Source organism: Calypte anna, chromosome 9, assembly GCF_003957555.1.
Source record: "Calypte anna isolate BGI_N300 chromosome 9, bCalAnn1_v1.p, whole genome shotgun sequence".
In the NCBI taxonomy this organism is placed as follows: Eukaryota; Metazoa; Chordata; class Aves; order Apodiformes; family Trochilidae; genus Calypte; species Calypte anna.
In genome coordinates, this window is record NC_044255.1 from 21,060,288 (window position 1) to 21,076,803 (window position 16,516).

Genomic DNA, 16,516 nt, shown 5'->3' on the forward strand with positions numbered 1-16,516 from the left:
AAGATTTAATGTTGGAGAAATGCAATTTTTTCCCCTTCAGTACTCTACTATTTGCCCTTTTCTGGTCTCATTCTGCTTCTCTTTTTGAAATTGTAAATCACAAAAGATTGACCCAGCCTTTCCTCAAGGAACATTTATCATAATAACTAGTACAATTATGGGGAGGCCATTCTTCCTCACTTGGGTTTATCCTGCTACTTTCCAGCTCCTTTTGCCAGACCCTTTCTGTGCAGCTCCTCCACAGCAGCACAGTCACAGCTGAAGCATGGAGGTACAAAACCATCAACCTCTACACATTATTTGAGTTTCGTGAGCTGAGGGCTGGTTATGACTGACACCTCTGTGCTTCCCAGCCACTTGAGACTCCCCACAGATAGCATTTGTCTATTTAAAGAAATTTTGGGGATGTCAGCCCATAAACCTACCCTTAGCTCATCTTTGCATCCAACAGCGTTTGTTCAAATGCAGCAACACCCAGTGTTTAATAAATACCAACCACTCCACCTCAGCATGCAGTTTTATACCTGGGCTTGCTCCCTGTCCTTTTCAAAGCAGGGGATTGTTCCAGAGGTGTTCAGAGGAGTCCCAGGAGTGCAGCACCCTGGAGCAGCACCTGGTGCTCCTCATTATGTTGCTCTTTAGCCTGCAGCAACATCACGACACAGGGCTCTGCAAGCATCCTCTGCCTGCAGCTGCTAAGTGAACTGCTTCTGCAGCATTGCCACCCTTCAACAGAAAAGAGGATTGCTTCATGTAAGGATTCTGCAGGATTTTAGAAGCATTGGTGTGGGTTTTTTCTCCATTTACACAAGGCAAAGCAGCTGCTGGATGTGATACAGTCGATAGCCCTACCACAAAACCATGAGCTGCTTTTGTGCAGGGCAGGGAGCCTGAGGAAAGCAATCAGGTTTGATCTCAACTGTCTGTTTAAATTATGTTTAATTCATTATTCTTCCACAATAAAATGTTTGAGGGTAGGACGACAAATAGCTCTGTAGAAAAGTAAACATATTTGTGAAGGATGCTAACACTGTACTTATTGGGCAGACACAAGATTTGCTTAAAAGCCACAATATAACAGAATAGAACAAGATTTCTGAATCTACCAGCAGATCCTGAAAGACATGGACCCATGATACAACTGTCTAGACATTACAGACAGTCCTGTCTTTTCCACCCTTTAGGAATTTCAGATATGATTAAAAAAAATTCCATTCCAATACCCATCAGTGAAACACACTCTCTTATTTTCATTTCAAATTTACTGAAGAAAATCAGTAACACCAGAGCTGGACTGATCCAAGCATGTAGGAAAAGCAAGGTATTTAAGCAGATACTACATTTTTTATTAGACCTACTGATGTCATTGGAAGCTTAGGATTTTGGTGTCATTGTTTAATTTGGGTTTTTCAAGTCCTGCTGTACATTTTCCATTCCAGCTTGCAGATTGTGGTATCGTGCTGTAATGACAGTGTTGCTATAGAGCTACGTTAATCAGGCAATGTAACACAAACTTTGGAGGTAGAGGATTTTCTAAAAAAAGATGTTAACTCTGCCTACAACTTCTACTGCAGACTGAAAAGCCATTCCAAAGACATTGAGCAATGAAAAACTGACTTACAGACCTTTGCAAGATGCAATAAATTGCACTGAGAGGGCATAAGAGAAACCTTACTTTTATTATTAACTCCTCTGTATTTCCAGGAAGTGCTGCAGCTCTTTGGAAGCTTACAAAATTAACATTTAAAGCTGTCTTAAAATGCAGCTCACAGATAGCACCTTTGCTGCTTGGTTTCAATACCTGAGTTTTAGCAAGGAGGCAGCTGGTACAGAATTTTTGTCTTTACTCTCCTATCTCAGCTCTAAGGAAGAAAAGCCATTATTTTTAAAAGATTTTTACTTTAAACAGTGACTAAAAAAAGTTACCTTTTCAGTGACAGTAAAAAAAAAAAGAGGGGTATACAATAATATACAGAAAACCAAGCAGCTCCTTAGAAAGTATAATTTTTATTTTTTTTTAATATTTTATAAATAATACCAAGCAGAAAACAGTCGAAGACAGAGACCTACCAAAAATAAGCAAAAAAAGAGTAGGTTCCACGCCACCCCCACATGTCCTTTGAATTCCTTGCAGGCCACCTCTGACAGCCACTGGGGTCAGCTCCTCTTCCACTGGAACAGGAGGGACAAGTGAGACAAAGTAATCTGCATCTCTAACTGCAAATAAAAACGAATCCTTTAAACTACTGCATATAAAGTGAAGTGCCAAATACTGTGTTAGAAGACAATAAAGTGATCTTTCTGGTTAACATAGATACAAAGCTGCTTGTCAAGCTGCTAATCCTCTAAAGAACTTTGTCACAGTTTCTTGAATAAGATTCAAGTTGCAGATCCAGGAACAAAGGGGGTTTGGTAGAGAAAGTGGTTTTAAAAAAGTGTTTCTATATACACAGTCTCTAAAGATGCTAAAGAGCACAATTTGACACTGAACAGAGAACAGAAATTGTGCATTATCTTTTCTGAAGGTATTATCTTGCATATTTTAAAGGAAAATCTTAGAAGTTAAACTTTCTGGTTCCATTTATGTCTGAAAAACCCCATCTCCCCCCAAAGCCAAACAGATCCTGGAGGTGGGTGCTTTCTCTGCCTCTCCTTGTGGGTGCTTAAATCCATAATGGCAATGTCACCCATAGCAAGTATGCAGTTCAGATCCCTATCAGAAGTAGGAAAAAAAAAAAGTCTTAAAATAAGCCCTAATGGAACTTTCCCCAAGATAATGCAAAATATTTTAAAATCCCCTTTTTCTTCAAGGGGCTCCAATCCCAAGACCCTCTCCCCAGAAAAAAAATAATTAATTTGGCAACTTCAGATACCTTTCTTGCCTCAAGCTGCTCGTGCCATCCACCATAGAGTGAGGATGCATGCTTAGGAGTTAAGGTACCAAGTATATATAGATTATACAAGCTATTAATTTCCTTTCTAGAGTGTCTTAACATAAACAATTGCTCAGACTGAGCTGAGAGCAGTTGGCCAGCAAACTGAAGAGAAACAAGAAGTGTGTGTGGGGGGAAGGTTAAGCATTTAAGATATGCAACCATCTGCAGCATTTGCCTAAGACTGCTGATACATACTTTTAATAACAAGCCAGATTGCAAGAGGGAATCTCTTTTTAATATAAATACATGGATACTGAAATACAGATGGATGAAAATACTGCACCTGTAAGCAGGGGATGGGGTAGGTGCCCTCCATGTGAGAGATGTAAAGGAATGCAAAGGAAGAGTTGTAGAAACAAAGAAATCCTGGAGCAATAAGTGCAGCAGATGAGCATTTCTCCAGATCCTCAGAGCTTGGGCAGCTGAGATGATGTCTTAGAAATTCCAGCTGGAAGGGGTCCTTGGCCAAACAAGCTAAAACTGCATTTTATATTTTACTTGAGGTTTTCTGTATCTGTGCAGCTGACTGACACCCCACTACCTTTGTTTCATCAGTGGTGTTAGAATGACAGACAGACCTTGTCATTGAATGGTTAGGGTTGGGAATAGACCTTAAAGATCATCAAGACTCAACCCCCCTGCATGGGCAGGGACATCTCCCACTAGATCAGGTTGCACAAAGCTTCATCCTTGAAAACTTCCTTGGGAGGAGGCATCAACAACCTTAAAAAGGGCATGATGAATATAAGGCTGGTGAACATCTCCATTCTAAGGCATTTTGGGGGCACTGGGCTGTGGGAGGCATTTCTGAGGTTGCTATGGTCTGTCTCAGTGCCATCTTCTAGAAGGAATCACAAGAAAAGATCAACCCTCCCCTTGTGTCAGCTGACAAGCAAAGCCCAGCATTTCACAGTGTTTGTTTTAAAGGTGACCACACAGAGGCCTAATATAAATGTTTTATTTAAAGTAAAAAGTGTGCACAAATAAAGGGAAGGATTACATAACAATGTTCAAGACCATATTCCATACGAAACAGGAAAATAGTAGTGATGATATTAACTAGCAGAGCACCCATAAGAATCCAACTCACATACAAAAAAAGGAGGTTACTCCACATAAATACATCATGCTTCTGATGCAGACACTTTCTCCAAAAGACAAAGTCTACTGCACTGAACTGTTTACACCCAATGTCCCAATTTATGACAGTTACTATATGCTTAACAACGAAAAATAACTGTTAATATCATGGCACTTTGGAGAAAATTAAAGTTTAAAAATGGATTTACAGTCATTTGTTTGTCACTTAGCAACATTCTTAATGGTTAGATACATAAATAGAAAAAGTATCTTTTCTGTGACATTATCTGTAAAAAAACTTTTGCTTTAACAACAAAAGCCAGTGTTTTACTCCATAATTCTGCCATGAACAGCAGAAATGCCCTTCCTTACATAAAACCATTTTACTTAATACCCCATATGAAATTAAGCCAAGACAAGGCTTTCCTTGTTTGCTTTAAATAAATTCCAAGTTTACTATCAGTTAAATCTTGATGTCTAAACTAATCATGCAGGTGTAGAAGTCAGACACAATTAATTAACTACAATTTTAAAACTGCATGTAAGCAAGCAGTTCACCTGACACAAACTAAACATGCTGAAGTTTTTGGCTGCTCTTTACAAGTTTACTCTGATATTTTACATTTGAAAATATACAACTTGAGTTTAAGGGAACATGATTTTTAACAGTCTGGAGGTTCAATGCTTCCCTGAAATTGAGGCCCCTCCAATCACCTCCCAGGTTTGAAAACTCAGCCCAATACTTAAAGAGTTTCCTATTCACATTGCAAAGAACAATATGACACTACTATGCATTTGGTGCAACCCCTCTGCTTAGAGCTGACATCTAAGTGAAAAAACACACACCAGATTTGTGCTATGAATTTACAGTGTTGCCACATGAGGATTTTGAAGGAGAGACACTGATGAAGCAGAAGTCTAATGAAAAGCTTCAGGTAAGGTTTGCTAACTTGTGCTCACAGATACTTGGATCTGTTTTCAGTAACATTTAGCTTGCCTCACAGCTCCTTTTGTACAACAGCTTCTTTTCTTCAATGTCTCTTAATCCCTTTTCTCCAAAATAGTAATAAAAAAGTGGTACATTGGTACATTTGGCATTTCTTCTAAGACACTTAAAACTATTTCTTAAAAATAAGAATTATCTGTGCTGTATAATACACTGCTTACTAACATGAAATGTAAGAATCACACCTCCCAAAGTCCTTTTTTAAACTGTTCTTTCAGGTCATTCCAATTGCTTTACTATTAACTTTGAGTCTACTCACCAGTATTTCAGGTTTGATTGTGATTAAAACCACCATCTCTAAGGGGAGGAATTTAGGGAGTCTTTCTGGACAGCACCTCTGTTTTTCTAGATTTGCTTTTCCCACTGGCAAAGTTGAATGCATTCCCAACAATATGGCAGTAAGAAAAAAAACCAAACAAAAACAAACAACCAACCCACAAACAAACAAAAAAAACAAAAACAAAAACCTAAGGAAACCATGCCCTTATCTAGGCCACAGCTGTAACCTATGCAGTCCTGATACAGTTAAGACAGCAAGTATATAAAGAAATAGATAACAGGTTCTCTGTCTGTCACTATTAGCTGCCATTGCTGCTGAATGATGTATGGTCTACAGATTTTAACTTTTTAAGGTATTAATTGAATTCCACTTCTGTCAACTGATGCTTTATACCATGTAGAACCCCCACTGACAGGGGCAGGCTCAGAAAGGCACTCTGTACCAGTGTGCAGTTCCTAAGGTATTGTTTCAGAGCAATCTGTTGTTTCTAATATTGAGCTAATCACCTCTTTTTGGACAGGATCAATACTGCAATTCTTTCCCTATTCAGTGTAAAAATCTGCTCCCCTTGCTGACATTTCAGTCTGCAGGGCAGTGACACAGATGTACACCTAAGGAGAACAGGGAACCTAATGTTTAGAATGAAAAGATTTAAAACTAGGGAAGTTACAAGATCTTACTAAGAAAATGGCAGTCCTTGAGCAACATTTTATTACAATCCCTAATGACATTTGTATTCTTAAAGCTGTAAGAAAAAATTTCCTTATCAGAACTGCTGTATTGGCAGCTTAAACAGCCAGACCCCACTTTTCAGTCAGGAGCCCCAGAGATCAACTTCTACATTAAAATTCAAGTTTGGCAAGAGGGTTGAGAGGTTTAAAGTTTTAAATCTGGCAGCTGAAGGTTCAGCATAGCAACTGTCCTGAACAACAATTAATACAAAAAGAAAATTAGTGTAGTAATTCACACTAGGTGGCAAGGGTGAGACGTTCAGTTACTCATTTTATGCAAGTGCATCCAAACGCAGATGTTTATCCATGCAGAAACAGAGTAACAATTGGCACAGTCCAGAAATGGAGAATTCAGACACATTCCTCAGCTGACATCAAAAGAGGATTAATATATTCAAAGCCTTCAAATTCAGACTGGTCAATCTTCTTTACAATATCACTATTAAGATTTAAAAAAAAAAAAAAGTCATTAGTTCAGCAAAATTGAAAAGGTAACAATATTAAAGTCTGTCTTTAAATTTAGACCTATAGAGCAGATTGCAACTGAGAACATTTGCTTTTTCCATCCTTGCAGTTCCCACTGTTAGGTGGTTTTGTTTTGGTTATTTTTTTCCCAGCCTCCATAATGGTAACAAAACACAAAACCACCCAGAAGCAGTGACTGAGCTGCTCCCATGCACATCTGCTCCCCACAAAGGAATCCACAAAAGCTTTCCCAAGAGACAGTTTTGTTAAAAACCAGAAAACATTAGGATGTGATAGATACTGCATCAGCATATTTTTTAAACTTTATTTGTATGTTATGCATTTACAAAGGGAAGAAGGACCTTGATCTCATACCTAATTGAAGTGCATAGTTAACATCTAATACTCACTGTGTTTACATACTACATGCACTTTATACAAAACCCTACAAAAATCCCTAAAATGCAAACAGTGGTGGTTCAGTTAAACTACAAAGGCCTTTCCCTGCTCATCTCAAATCAGGGTCCCTCAGGAGTAAGAAGCCACAAAACCATTACCAAAATGAAATGCATTATCATGCATATTATCAAGGCTTTTCAGTGAGGATAATCTCACTAAACTGCTAACAATTTAAAATGCTCAAACAAGCCAAACAAAGCATCTTCTCGAGTTCAAAACACCCAAGATAAATTCAACCCAACATTCTATAAATACCATAGCTTAAATTAATGCAAAAATAAATCAATTGACTAAATAAACAGGTTTTTTCCTTCACACATTAATTTCTTGCAGGTGATAGCACTAAAACCTGTAAAACAGCACTTTTATTCTTCCTGGAAATATGATTCTTTATAGCAACTTTCCCACTGTTAGTTGCTTTTTATGTTTTGCCAGAGTACAATACTTAATCCAGCTCTACAAAGCCTACCATGAGGACATATAAACAGAACCTTATTAAAAAAAAAAAAAAAGTTACTTACAGCTTTACATATACTTTAGGTACAACAACTACAGCTATTAAATGAAGTTTTGTAACTCCTTCACTAACTTATCAGAACATCTTAAACTCTACATTACTTACTCATCATCTGGAGTGAGCTGCACAGGTTCATTGGTGAATTGGGAATCAAAGTTATCCAGACCAAATTCTCCAGATATATTTGGTTTAAACGGAGGTACCACTTGCTTTTGCTCCATCTAGGAATAAATGCACTTAGTAACACCAGGAATGAGTTACAGCCCATTGAATTATTTCTAAACAAGGATGGAAGTTACTATTAACTTTATTTTGCATACTTCCTACAATCATTCTCTTAAACTAATGCACTTGCTGTGTGCAAAAGAGTTAAAAGATTCTTTATTGTCATTATGGTATATCATAACTTAAGGGCTAAAAGTATTATGAGGTAATTTCTCATGCTCCAGACAAGTTTTCAGGCCTTCCCTATATTCAAAGAAAATAAGCCAAGCCAGTGGGCATCCACCTACCAGATCCCAATCGACATTCCGGAAGAATGGATGTCCCTGGATATCTGCAAACCCTGTTTGAGGATGACAGCCTAAACGTTCCTTTGGATCCTGTGGAAGGAAGAAAATATTCCTAAATGGGTGTGATGGCCTACAGGTGAATAAAATAAAAATGTTACAAGCTCACTGAGAAATGAAATAGCAGAGTTACAAGGGGCACTGAAGAACTAAGTTAAGCTTTATTTACTTTGAAAACTGTTAGCATTTACTGCCTGAAATAGGCATGCTTATCTGGAAGGTTTAACAGAATTTTATATAAACAACCATGCCATCTTTTTTCTTTTTTATTCAGACCTTTTTAAACACACCATATGTTTCAGAGCAAACTTGGTTAGATGTGAATCTAACACAAGTGAATTTAATTTCTCCATGAGCAGATTGCCTGTGCCAGGTGATCGCACTGGGGCAGCAACTGCAGGTTGCTGATACACCTGGTAGAAAGAAGGTTATTTTAACAGGACAATTCCATCTCCTTGTATGTGTACACCCACACACACATTACCAAGGAGTTCTAACAGAAGCATTGCTCTTGGACAGTATTACTTTCTTAGAATAATTTATTCAAATCCATTTTTTTTTCCTGTACCTGTTTCTTTCCCCCTAGGTAACATTCAGTAAATACAGGCCAGCATGTGCTTGGGCTACTCCCCTACCACATGTGCAACTTCTGACTCTCAGGCTAGTTAGCTACCAGCACAAAGGGAACATTCACTGCCTCTGCATTGCCCTTGGTGAAGTCATTAGCAGCTGTCAAGAATGATCTGCTAAGCTGCTTCTCTGAGAACCAAAATAAATCTGTTAAGTTTGTCCAGCACCCCAGGTTAAAGAAACCACTCTGAGCATTTCTAAGTATTTGGAATTTAATCAAGATTCCAGCCTGAGAATCTGGAGCTTTGGGTTTGAAGACAAGCATCTAGAGTAGGTTCACCAAGCCAACTGAAATTCTCCTTTCTGTACACAGCAGAAGTAGGTCTGCTACACACTGATTATCCAACAGGTTTAGAAAAAAACCAGATGCTCTTGAGAAGTCAAACAGTCCCCTTTAAGCTCTTACCTTATTAAGGAAACTCTTTAGAACACCTGCTGCTTTGACAGAGAGAGATCGGGGAATTCGGATCTGTTTTTCCAAAATTACTGCAAGAAAAGAGGGTTCCTATAAATTTTTGCATTTTTACAGTTGGATTGAAGGTAAGTAGAAACAAGGCACTGAAGTGTAGGAACACTTGTGGTACTCACCTTGGAAAAGATAATCCTCTGTGTTCTGATCAGGATTGTCAGAACTGCCAACAATGTCAAATGGTGACCGTCCTGCCATCATTTCAAACATGAGGACACCAAGTGCCCACCAGTCCACACTGAAGCCTGGAATTCAAAGGAGAAAACACCACTGAAGGCATTTGGGAACAAAAATACCAACACTTTTGAGGCCAAAACCACACATTTTGAAAAGAAAGAATCAGTTAAAAGATGCAAGTATTGCCAGTCTTTGGTTATCTGAATAAAGGAGAGGTGACAATTGTACCAGACATGATGTGGCCCTTTGTGTGCAATAGGAGAGGATGTTCTACAAGGAAAAGGAACTGCAAAAAGTTTAAAGGTTGGTGTTAGGTCCTTAACAAAGTTTTAGATAATATTTAAGCTTAGTCATTACAAACCACCAGCACATTCTTCCCAGCAGGGCATAAGGACAAGGAGGAAGTATGTAATTCTTCACAGGAACTTTACAGTAATTTATGGAGCTAAGCCTATCTGCTCTGCTATTCACTGCTGAAATGAAAAAAATTTCCAGAAGCTGGGCTGGGACTGATACAGTCTGGTTTTCTCTAGAAAGTTTGTGATAAGGAAGAAACATGTAAAGCCAGTCTGAGAGAGACATTCCATTGAAATAAGATGGTAGACATACACTTTAAAAAAAATTAGTAACTAACTGTAGAACTTGGTATAATTTTAAAGGAGAAAACAGACCAAACATCTGCTTGGCACAGTTCTGGAAGCTTAGTAACAGAAGTCAGGCTTCTGTAACCCTCTTGCATCTCCTGCTTCAGGAATCTTGTGGATTTCCTAAACAAACAACTGCACAATTTAATTTTTAACACAGATTTGTGAAAGTGCTGTCTCCTATCTAGGACCTTTGCAATGCATTTACATCAAATACTATTAGTGCTGCCAGAGCTCCAAAACTGAACACAACTCAAGACTGTAAGTATACCATGAGCAGTATCTAAAATAAAGAGAAATGAACTTGGAAGACTCCAACTATTCTTCAAGACTAATAAAAAGGATTCAAGATGTGGAAGTGTCTCATTTGCTTGCTTGCTGTGTTGCTTTCTGCCCTTCTTTTGAGGGATTTATCCACTTTTTCAGACAAGATGCTGCATTTAGACTGATCATGTGGCTAACACAGACACATACTTTTGACTGCTATACAACTCAAGTTGTAAGAGTAAGGAGTAAGAGACAAGTGAAAGGTATAAGGTAGCAGTGAAAAATTCCATTTACCATAATCCTCTCCCCGAAGAATTTCAGGTGCAATGTAGTTTGGAGTCCCACAGAATGTGCTGGTTGTGTCACCAGGCCTCAAACCCTCCTTTAAAAAAAGATGGGAATAAAATACTTTAAAGTTAGCCAAAGATATCACACTCCCCCTCTGCTAGCACCTTTGCTTCAAAATAAAGTGTCCTAAACAAACTGCTTTTGTTTTAGTAAAACTATACTTAAACCTGCATGTAAATCAATACAAAACATTACTTGTTTCAGAAGAAAAGAGAAGTTTGAATCTAGGGTCTCACAAGGATGGCACATCCCTATTAATGTTGATTTTAGCTAGTAAGTTCCACCATATCTCCAATGATGTTTAACAGCTCACATGAAAGGGACAGATAAAAGGTTTCTGGAGAAGAGCATGGGATGCAGAATGGGAGGTTACCCAAAGGAGTTGTGCAGTCTTCATCCTTGGAAGTTTTCAAGACCAAACTGAACAAAGCCCTTGGTAACCTGACCTGATTTTAAAGCTTAGAGTGGATTAGACTTGAGGCCCTTTCCAACCTGTGTTATTTTTATGCTTAGCCCAAATTATAGCCTTTAAAATAATTCTAATTGATTAGAATGGCACTTCTGTGGCAAAGTCAAGCCCATGCTCCCCTGTAGTCACAAAGGTTTTGCAGAAAAAATGGGAAGTGTCAGAATCCAAATGGGACCAAGTGTGGCTGATTTGTTTCAGCCTCTTGCTTTTTGGAATCAAGCTCATCTTGAATATTTCAGCTTACCCCTTCCAGACAAGTTGATAGAGCAGCCTTATAAAAATATAAAAGTAATACACATGGAAGTCTGTGCACTTTGGAAGTCTTTTCTTAATTTGTAGAAGTGAAACAAGTACAGCCTGTCTGCCTGTCTTCAAGTCTCTGCATTCTTGAATTTATGATTTCTTAATTGTTCATTTTACTGGTTAGCAAGGAACAAGAGCTTACCTTGCACATGCCATAATCTGTGAGTTTAATATGCCCTTCAGAATCAAGTAGCACATTGTCCAGTTTTAAATCTCTGTAGATTATCCCTCGTTCATGTAAATAGTTCAATGCTAGACTGATTTCAGCAGAATAAAACCTAATGCAGAAAAAGATATTGATTACTCAATTAATCAAACCCCCAAACCACAGTAACAACCTTGGTAGTATGATATTTGTCTAAATATAACCCTCTGTATTCTACTATTTTAATTTGAAAAGTGGATAAATTGTTAATACTCATGCAAACTTTTCTATCTACAGTCACTTTATTTTTAATTATTGTCTATTGAAATCATCTTTTTGTATCTCCATCTGAAATGAAGCATATGCACCAAGAACTCAGCATTTGCCTGAACAGCTGGTAGTAGTTGTTTTTTTTTTTTAAGAGAAACACACTGATAAAATTAGTTGAAAAAAAACAGATAAAAATTTAGAATCAGACTGAACTAATCTAGATTAATGCCAATACAAACAATACCCAAATGCTTCCTACTGGAGTTCTTCCTTGAAATAAAAACATGGCAGCTTGTAGCATTAAAATGAGAATGCAGCTTCACATTCCTTAAATCCTTAATGTCTGGAGAGGATTTGGTAGCTCCCCATGATCATCCCTGCACTACTGCACTGTGTCAGAAAACCTGAAAGCTGTTTTGGTGCAAGAAACCTGGAATTTGGCATACCTGGCATGCTCCTCTGGCAGCTTTCTCTGTCTCTGCATATGAAACATCAGATCTCCACCATTTACATACTCTATAACAAAGAATAACCTGAAACACACATGAGTTTATTACAAATGATTGTATACAAGGCTGAAAGAGGTTTGAGATGTTCTAGGTCTGCTAATGGACAATGTCAGTTCAGCTCCTCCCCTCCCATCTCTCTGGTACCATGGCTGGTTTCACCATTTTCACCGAATAATTCCCAGAGTTAAAAATCACATATACAAAGCTTCTCCTGATAATTCCATCATTGCTAAAGGAAAGTAAGTAATCCTTCCCACATTCCTAATCCATTACAGCTACTGCTTGTCATTATTATGTATATGACTGTGTTTATAGATTCGTATCAGTTGCTATGCACAAACCAGAAAAAAATGTTTCTCAGTATCCTTCCTGATTGCTTTTATCTCCTTTGTTTGTTGTTAATACTACTAGGCTATACCAAATATTCTTTCTTCTCACTTCCTTTCCTTACTTTGTCAACTTTTCAAACACCAAGGATGTTGTTTAAATATACATTAACTGTATTTTATATACACTGAAAATTGCTACTGTATAGAATGGTGATTTATATACAATCTCTTCTCCTATATATAAACACATGAAAATAACTCTGTTACCTTGTTTTCCCTTTTAATATTCAAATACTATTTTCCAAGCCTTCCTCACAGACTTGTCATCAGGGACCCCATACAAGTCTGAGATACATTTTTTTTTCCCCAGTTCTGATTTCCCTCCTAAACCCTTTTTCCCTCCCATTCTAGGTTCTTTTAAGCTTTTTTTCCCTGTTCCCTCCCTTCCTGCCCAGAGTCCTTCCCATCATACCTTTCTTTTGCCAGACACCACTTCACACTCTTTTGCACCTTCCCAGTCTGAAAAGCTTAGATGAATTTGGCCTTTTGCTCAAGAAATGCCTCAATAATTTACAGTATGACTTCCACTACCTACCTAACACTTAATGTTTTAAACATTAAGTCTTCAAGGTGTCTTACAGTATGAAATATTTTTGAGCAAAACTATCCTCTTATTTTATGACCCTTACCTGCTTTCTGTCTGGAAGCAAGAGTGTAGTCCAACAAGAAAGGGATGATTTGAAGCCTGTTCAAAGACATGTTTCTCTGTCTGAACCCAATCAATATCCTATTGATTTAAGAAAAGCAATGTTCAGAAAAGGATTGGTGCACTTCTTGGGTCAACTATTAATGACATCTACTAGCAAGATATTAGTGTTTTGCCAGCCTCGTTTTTCTTGCAAGAAACTGAGCAGTATGTAGCTCTCCAATGCAATATAAGTAATATATAAATAATATATATGAAGTAATATGATTTAGGATATGCTTTTTTTCCCTTGTTGTGAGTGTCCTGTACTTTCAGCCTCACTTGGGAATTCAAAAACACTCATCTATAAAAGATTAACTGGTGCAGAGATGTAAAACAGCATCAAGAAATGCATAAGAAATCAATGGTAGACCAAGAAGCAAATGCAAAAGCTGTTAAAACAGCAAACCACAGTCACTTGAGACTTTTCAGAGTAGCCTAAAGAACCACAAGGGAAATCTTCAGTATCAAGAGGTGTTCAGCAGTTTAATAATGTCAGTTAATAATGCCATTCTGATTTACAATACTCACTGTGTAAGGTACAAATGAAATAAGATGAAGGTTTGATTTAAAGACCAACTAAAATAACATCAAGTTCCCCTTTGTGACGAAACCAAACTTGAACACATGAAAACCAGACCCCATTCATTTCTTTTTTCAAGCCAATGTGATGGGAGAGATATGGAATATTGCTTCAAAATAACAAAGCAAGCCAGGCTTATTAACCTGAATTCAGCAGCACTGCTGCAAACAGTGCTGATCACAAAATGAGACACTGACATCAGAGGCAGTGAGGCTCATAAGAGAAACCACTGGAACAGCAGGGTAGCTGTGAGCTGCCAGTCTGCTAATGAAGATCCCCAATTTGGTCACCTGTCTTGCAAACCTTCTCTAGCACAGTAGGGATAAAAAACCACCTGGTACGATTTGCAATTAGTGTTGCAGACTCATCAGCCTGGCTCTGACATGTGGTAAGATACTGAAGCTCTTTGGAAGAGTCACCAAATTTGTTGATTAAAAGCTTACCCACCTCATCATCATTGACAAGCTCTTTCTTCACCACTTTCATGGCATAAATACGTTCGGTTTTCTTCAGTCGGACGAGCAGCACTTTTGCATAACTGCCTCTTCCTATCACCCGCAGCAAGTCAAAATCCTGAAGGCCCAGGCTGGAGGAAGCTTTGCCACTTTCTCTAATGCTCATTGCCTGTTGACAAAGAGACTGTGTCATCAGGAAGCAGGCTTGGCAATTCCAACAGCTGCAGAAGTTAGTGTTCCAGATGGAACAGCAAAATTAATGTCAACGAGTAATTCAATTAACATTTGGTAACCCTAAAACTGCACTGTCCTGGAAAGGAATGTGAGGGAAAGAAAGAAGGCAGAGGAGACCTGGCAGATAAAAAAACAAACAAAACTGGAGGAGTTTGGAATGCCTTCGAAGTCAAGCAGATCTAGGCTTTCTAAATCAAAGCACACCCCAGCTCAAGGCAAAAAAAAAACAAAACCCAAACCAAAACACCTTGCAAGCCATACACACATACACCTGAACAAGCAACCCAAATGTGCTTTATGTACTACTCTTCAGTTTCTGACAAATTAGATTACTAGAATCTTAAAACAGAGAGATATGCAGGCTTTAAGGTCTCTGAATAGTTTCCTTACCTCCTTTTCTTCACCAACGTGGTCCAAGCTCTCGTGACTTGAGGGATTGTATGGAATCACTAGAGGTACAAGAAAAATTATTAGACCAAAGCAACATAACAGTATTTTCTTTTGCCTGAAAATTTCTCCCACACAAAGCTCAGGGATATATAACTTAAGTCCATCTATTACACACATTCAAAACTGTTTTGTTTGGGTTTTGTTTGGGTTTTTTTAAGCCATTAGAATCATTCTTTTGCAATACTGCATTAAGAATCAGTTATGAATAATATAAACCCCGGCAATAACATTTGGAGGTCTTTTTAGATTAATCTTGATCCCCCCCAGACAATCCTGTACAGAACTGTTGTTTGGTTTTTAAATTGACCATTCTCTAAATCCAAATTTGAATATTGGGACTATCAGTCTCTATGCTACAGGAAAAAATCTGCTTGGCTACCAATACAGTGAAACCCTACTAATTCTGTTGAGGGATATTTATTTGTTGTTTGGCTTGTGGGTTTTTTTTGTTTTATTTTGCTTGTTTGTCAGGGCATTTAAAGTACACAGCCTACTGACTGAAAAACATAACTGAGAGCCTGAATTCTTCCTTTTTAACCAAGTTTCTTCACTAGATAAGACAAAACTGCAGAACTGTTGTATTTTACCACCTTAGCATTAAGAAGCCATCTTTTTTTTTCTTGTTCCCTGAACAAAAAGAAGACTTGTTAAAACAATGTATTGTTTCATTTAAAAACCCAAAGTTCATGTTTCAGCAACTTACAGTAATATAAAGAAAAAAAAATTATTTTACCTGATTCTACATTATCTGGATGCACGGATGATGGATCCATGGGCATTATTGGTTCCTGAAAATATACACAAGATTTTTGTAATAGATTGTGCAAGTGTGACAGACACTATTTTAGATACAATAAATGAAATAAATGAACCCTGAGAAATACAATCTAGCTACTGTGACTTGAACAGTAAACTTAGTTACTGCTCTAATCCATAAATATAAATATATAAAAGAAAATCTGCAGCCCATGTTTTATCTGTTTTCTAAAAGTTATGACACATGTTCCAGAAGCTGTTGAACTGACAACTTAATACAACAGAGAAAAAAAGTATAGTAGATGAGAAATGAGAAAGAAAAGCCCAAGGACTTCAGCAGTACATAGATTAGTCAAATGAACTCAAAAAAACAATAAGACTTGTAACTTTCTGCTTTTGTTATTAAAATACAAACAGTAATCATCTGATTTTTTTTCTGGGAACTTAAGAACCAAAAATTATTTGATTTCTTGAGAGAAAAGTGAAAACTTCTGCACTTCACTTTCCTTTTCTGCAAAATAGGAAACAGCTTAATAATCCAAGAGATATTTAGAGAATTTGTTTTACCTGTACACGTCATTTTCAAGACATAAAACTGGATCTGTGTATATATACATATATATATATGAGCTATGTAACAACACTGTGAAGGATGAGGTAAAAAAGAGCATTCATGTGTTTTTATTTGAC

At 37.6% G+C, this 16,516-nt stretch overlaps 1 protein-coding gene across 2 annotated transcripts in view; it reads right to left on the reverse strand.

Annotated features, from left to right (window-relative positions):
• Positions 1-3,879: 3,879 nt before the first annotated feature.
• The window catches only part of PRKCI (protein kinase C iota), a 28,088-nt gene continuing 15,451 nt past the window's right edge, over positions 3,880-16,516 (reverse strand). The window contains exons 7-18 of one of the 2 annotated variants that reach the window (XM_030456409.1): positions 15,804-15,858; positions 15,011-15,069; positions 14,379-14,555; positions 13,293-13,390; positions 12,212-12,298; positions 11,493-11,628; positions 10,525-10,612; positions 9,262-9,387; positions 9,080-9,159; positions 7,987-8,076; positions 7,580-7,695; positions 3,880-6,472 (exon numbers count right to left, since the gene is read on the reverse strand). In XM_030456409.1, the coding sequence (XP_030312269.1) occupies positions 6,385-6,472; positions 7,580-7,695; positions 7,987-8,076; positions 9,080-9,159; positions 9,262-9,387; positions 10,525-10,612; positions 11,493-11,628; positions 12,212-12,298; positions 13,293-13,390; positions 14,379-14,555; positions 15,011-15,069; positions 15,804-15,858 (1,200 nt within the window). In that variant the 3' untranslated portion in view covers positions 3,880-6,384. The remainder of the gene's footprint in view (positions 6,473-7,579; positions 7,696-7,986; positions 8,077-9,079; positions 9,160-9,261; positions 9,388-10,524; positions 10,613-11,492; positions 11,629-12,211; positions 12,299-13,292; positions 13,391-14,378; positions 14,556-15,010; positions 15,070-15,803; positions 15,859-16,516) is intronic. The other variant, XM_030456411.1, reaches the window with a different exon arrangement.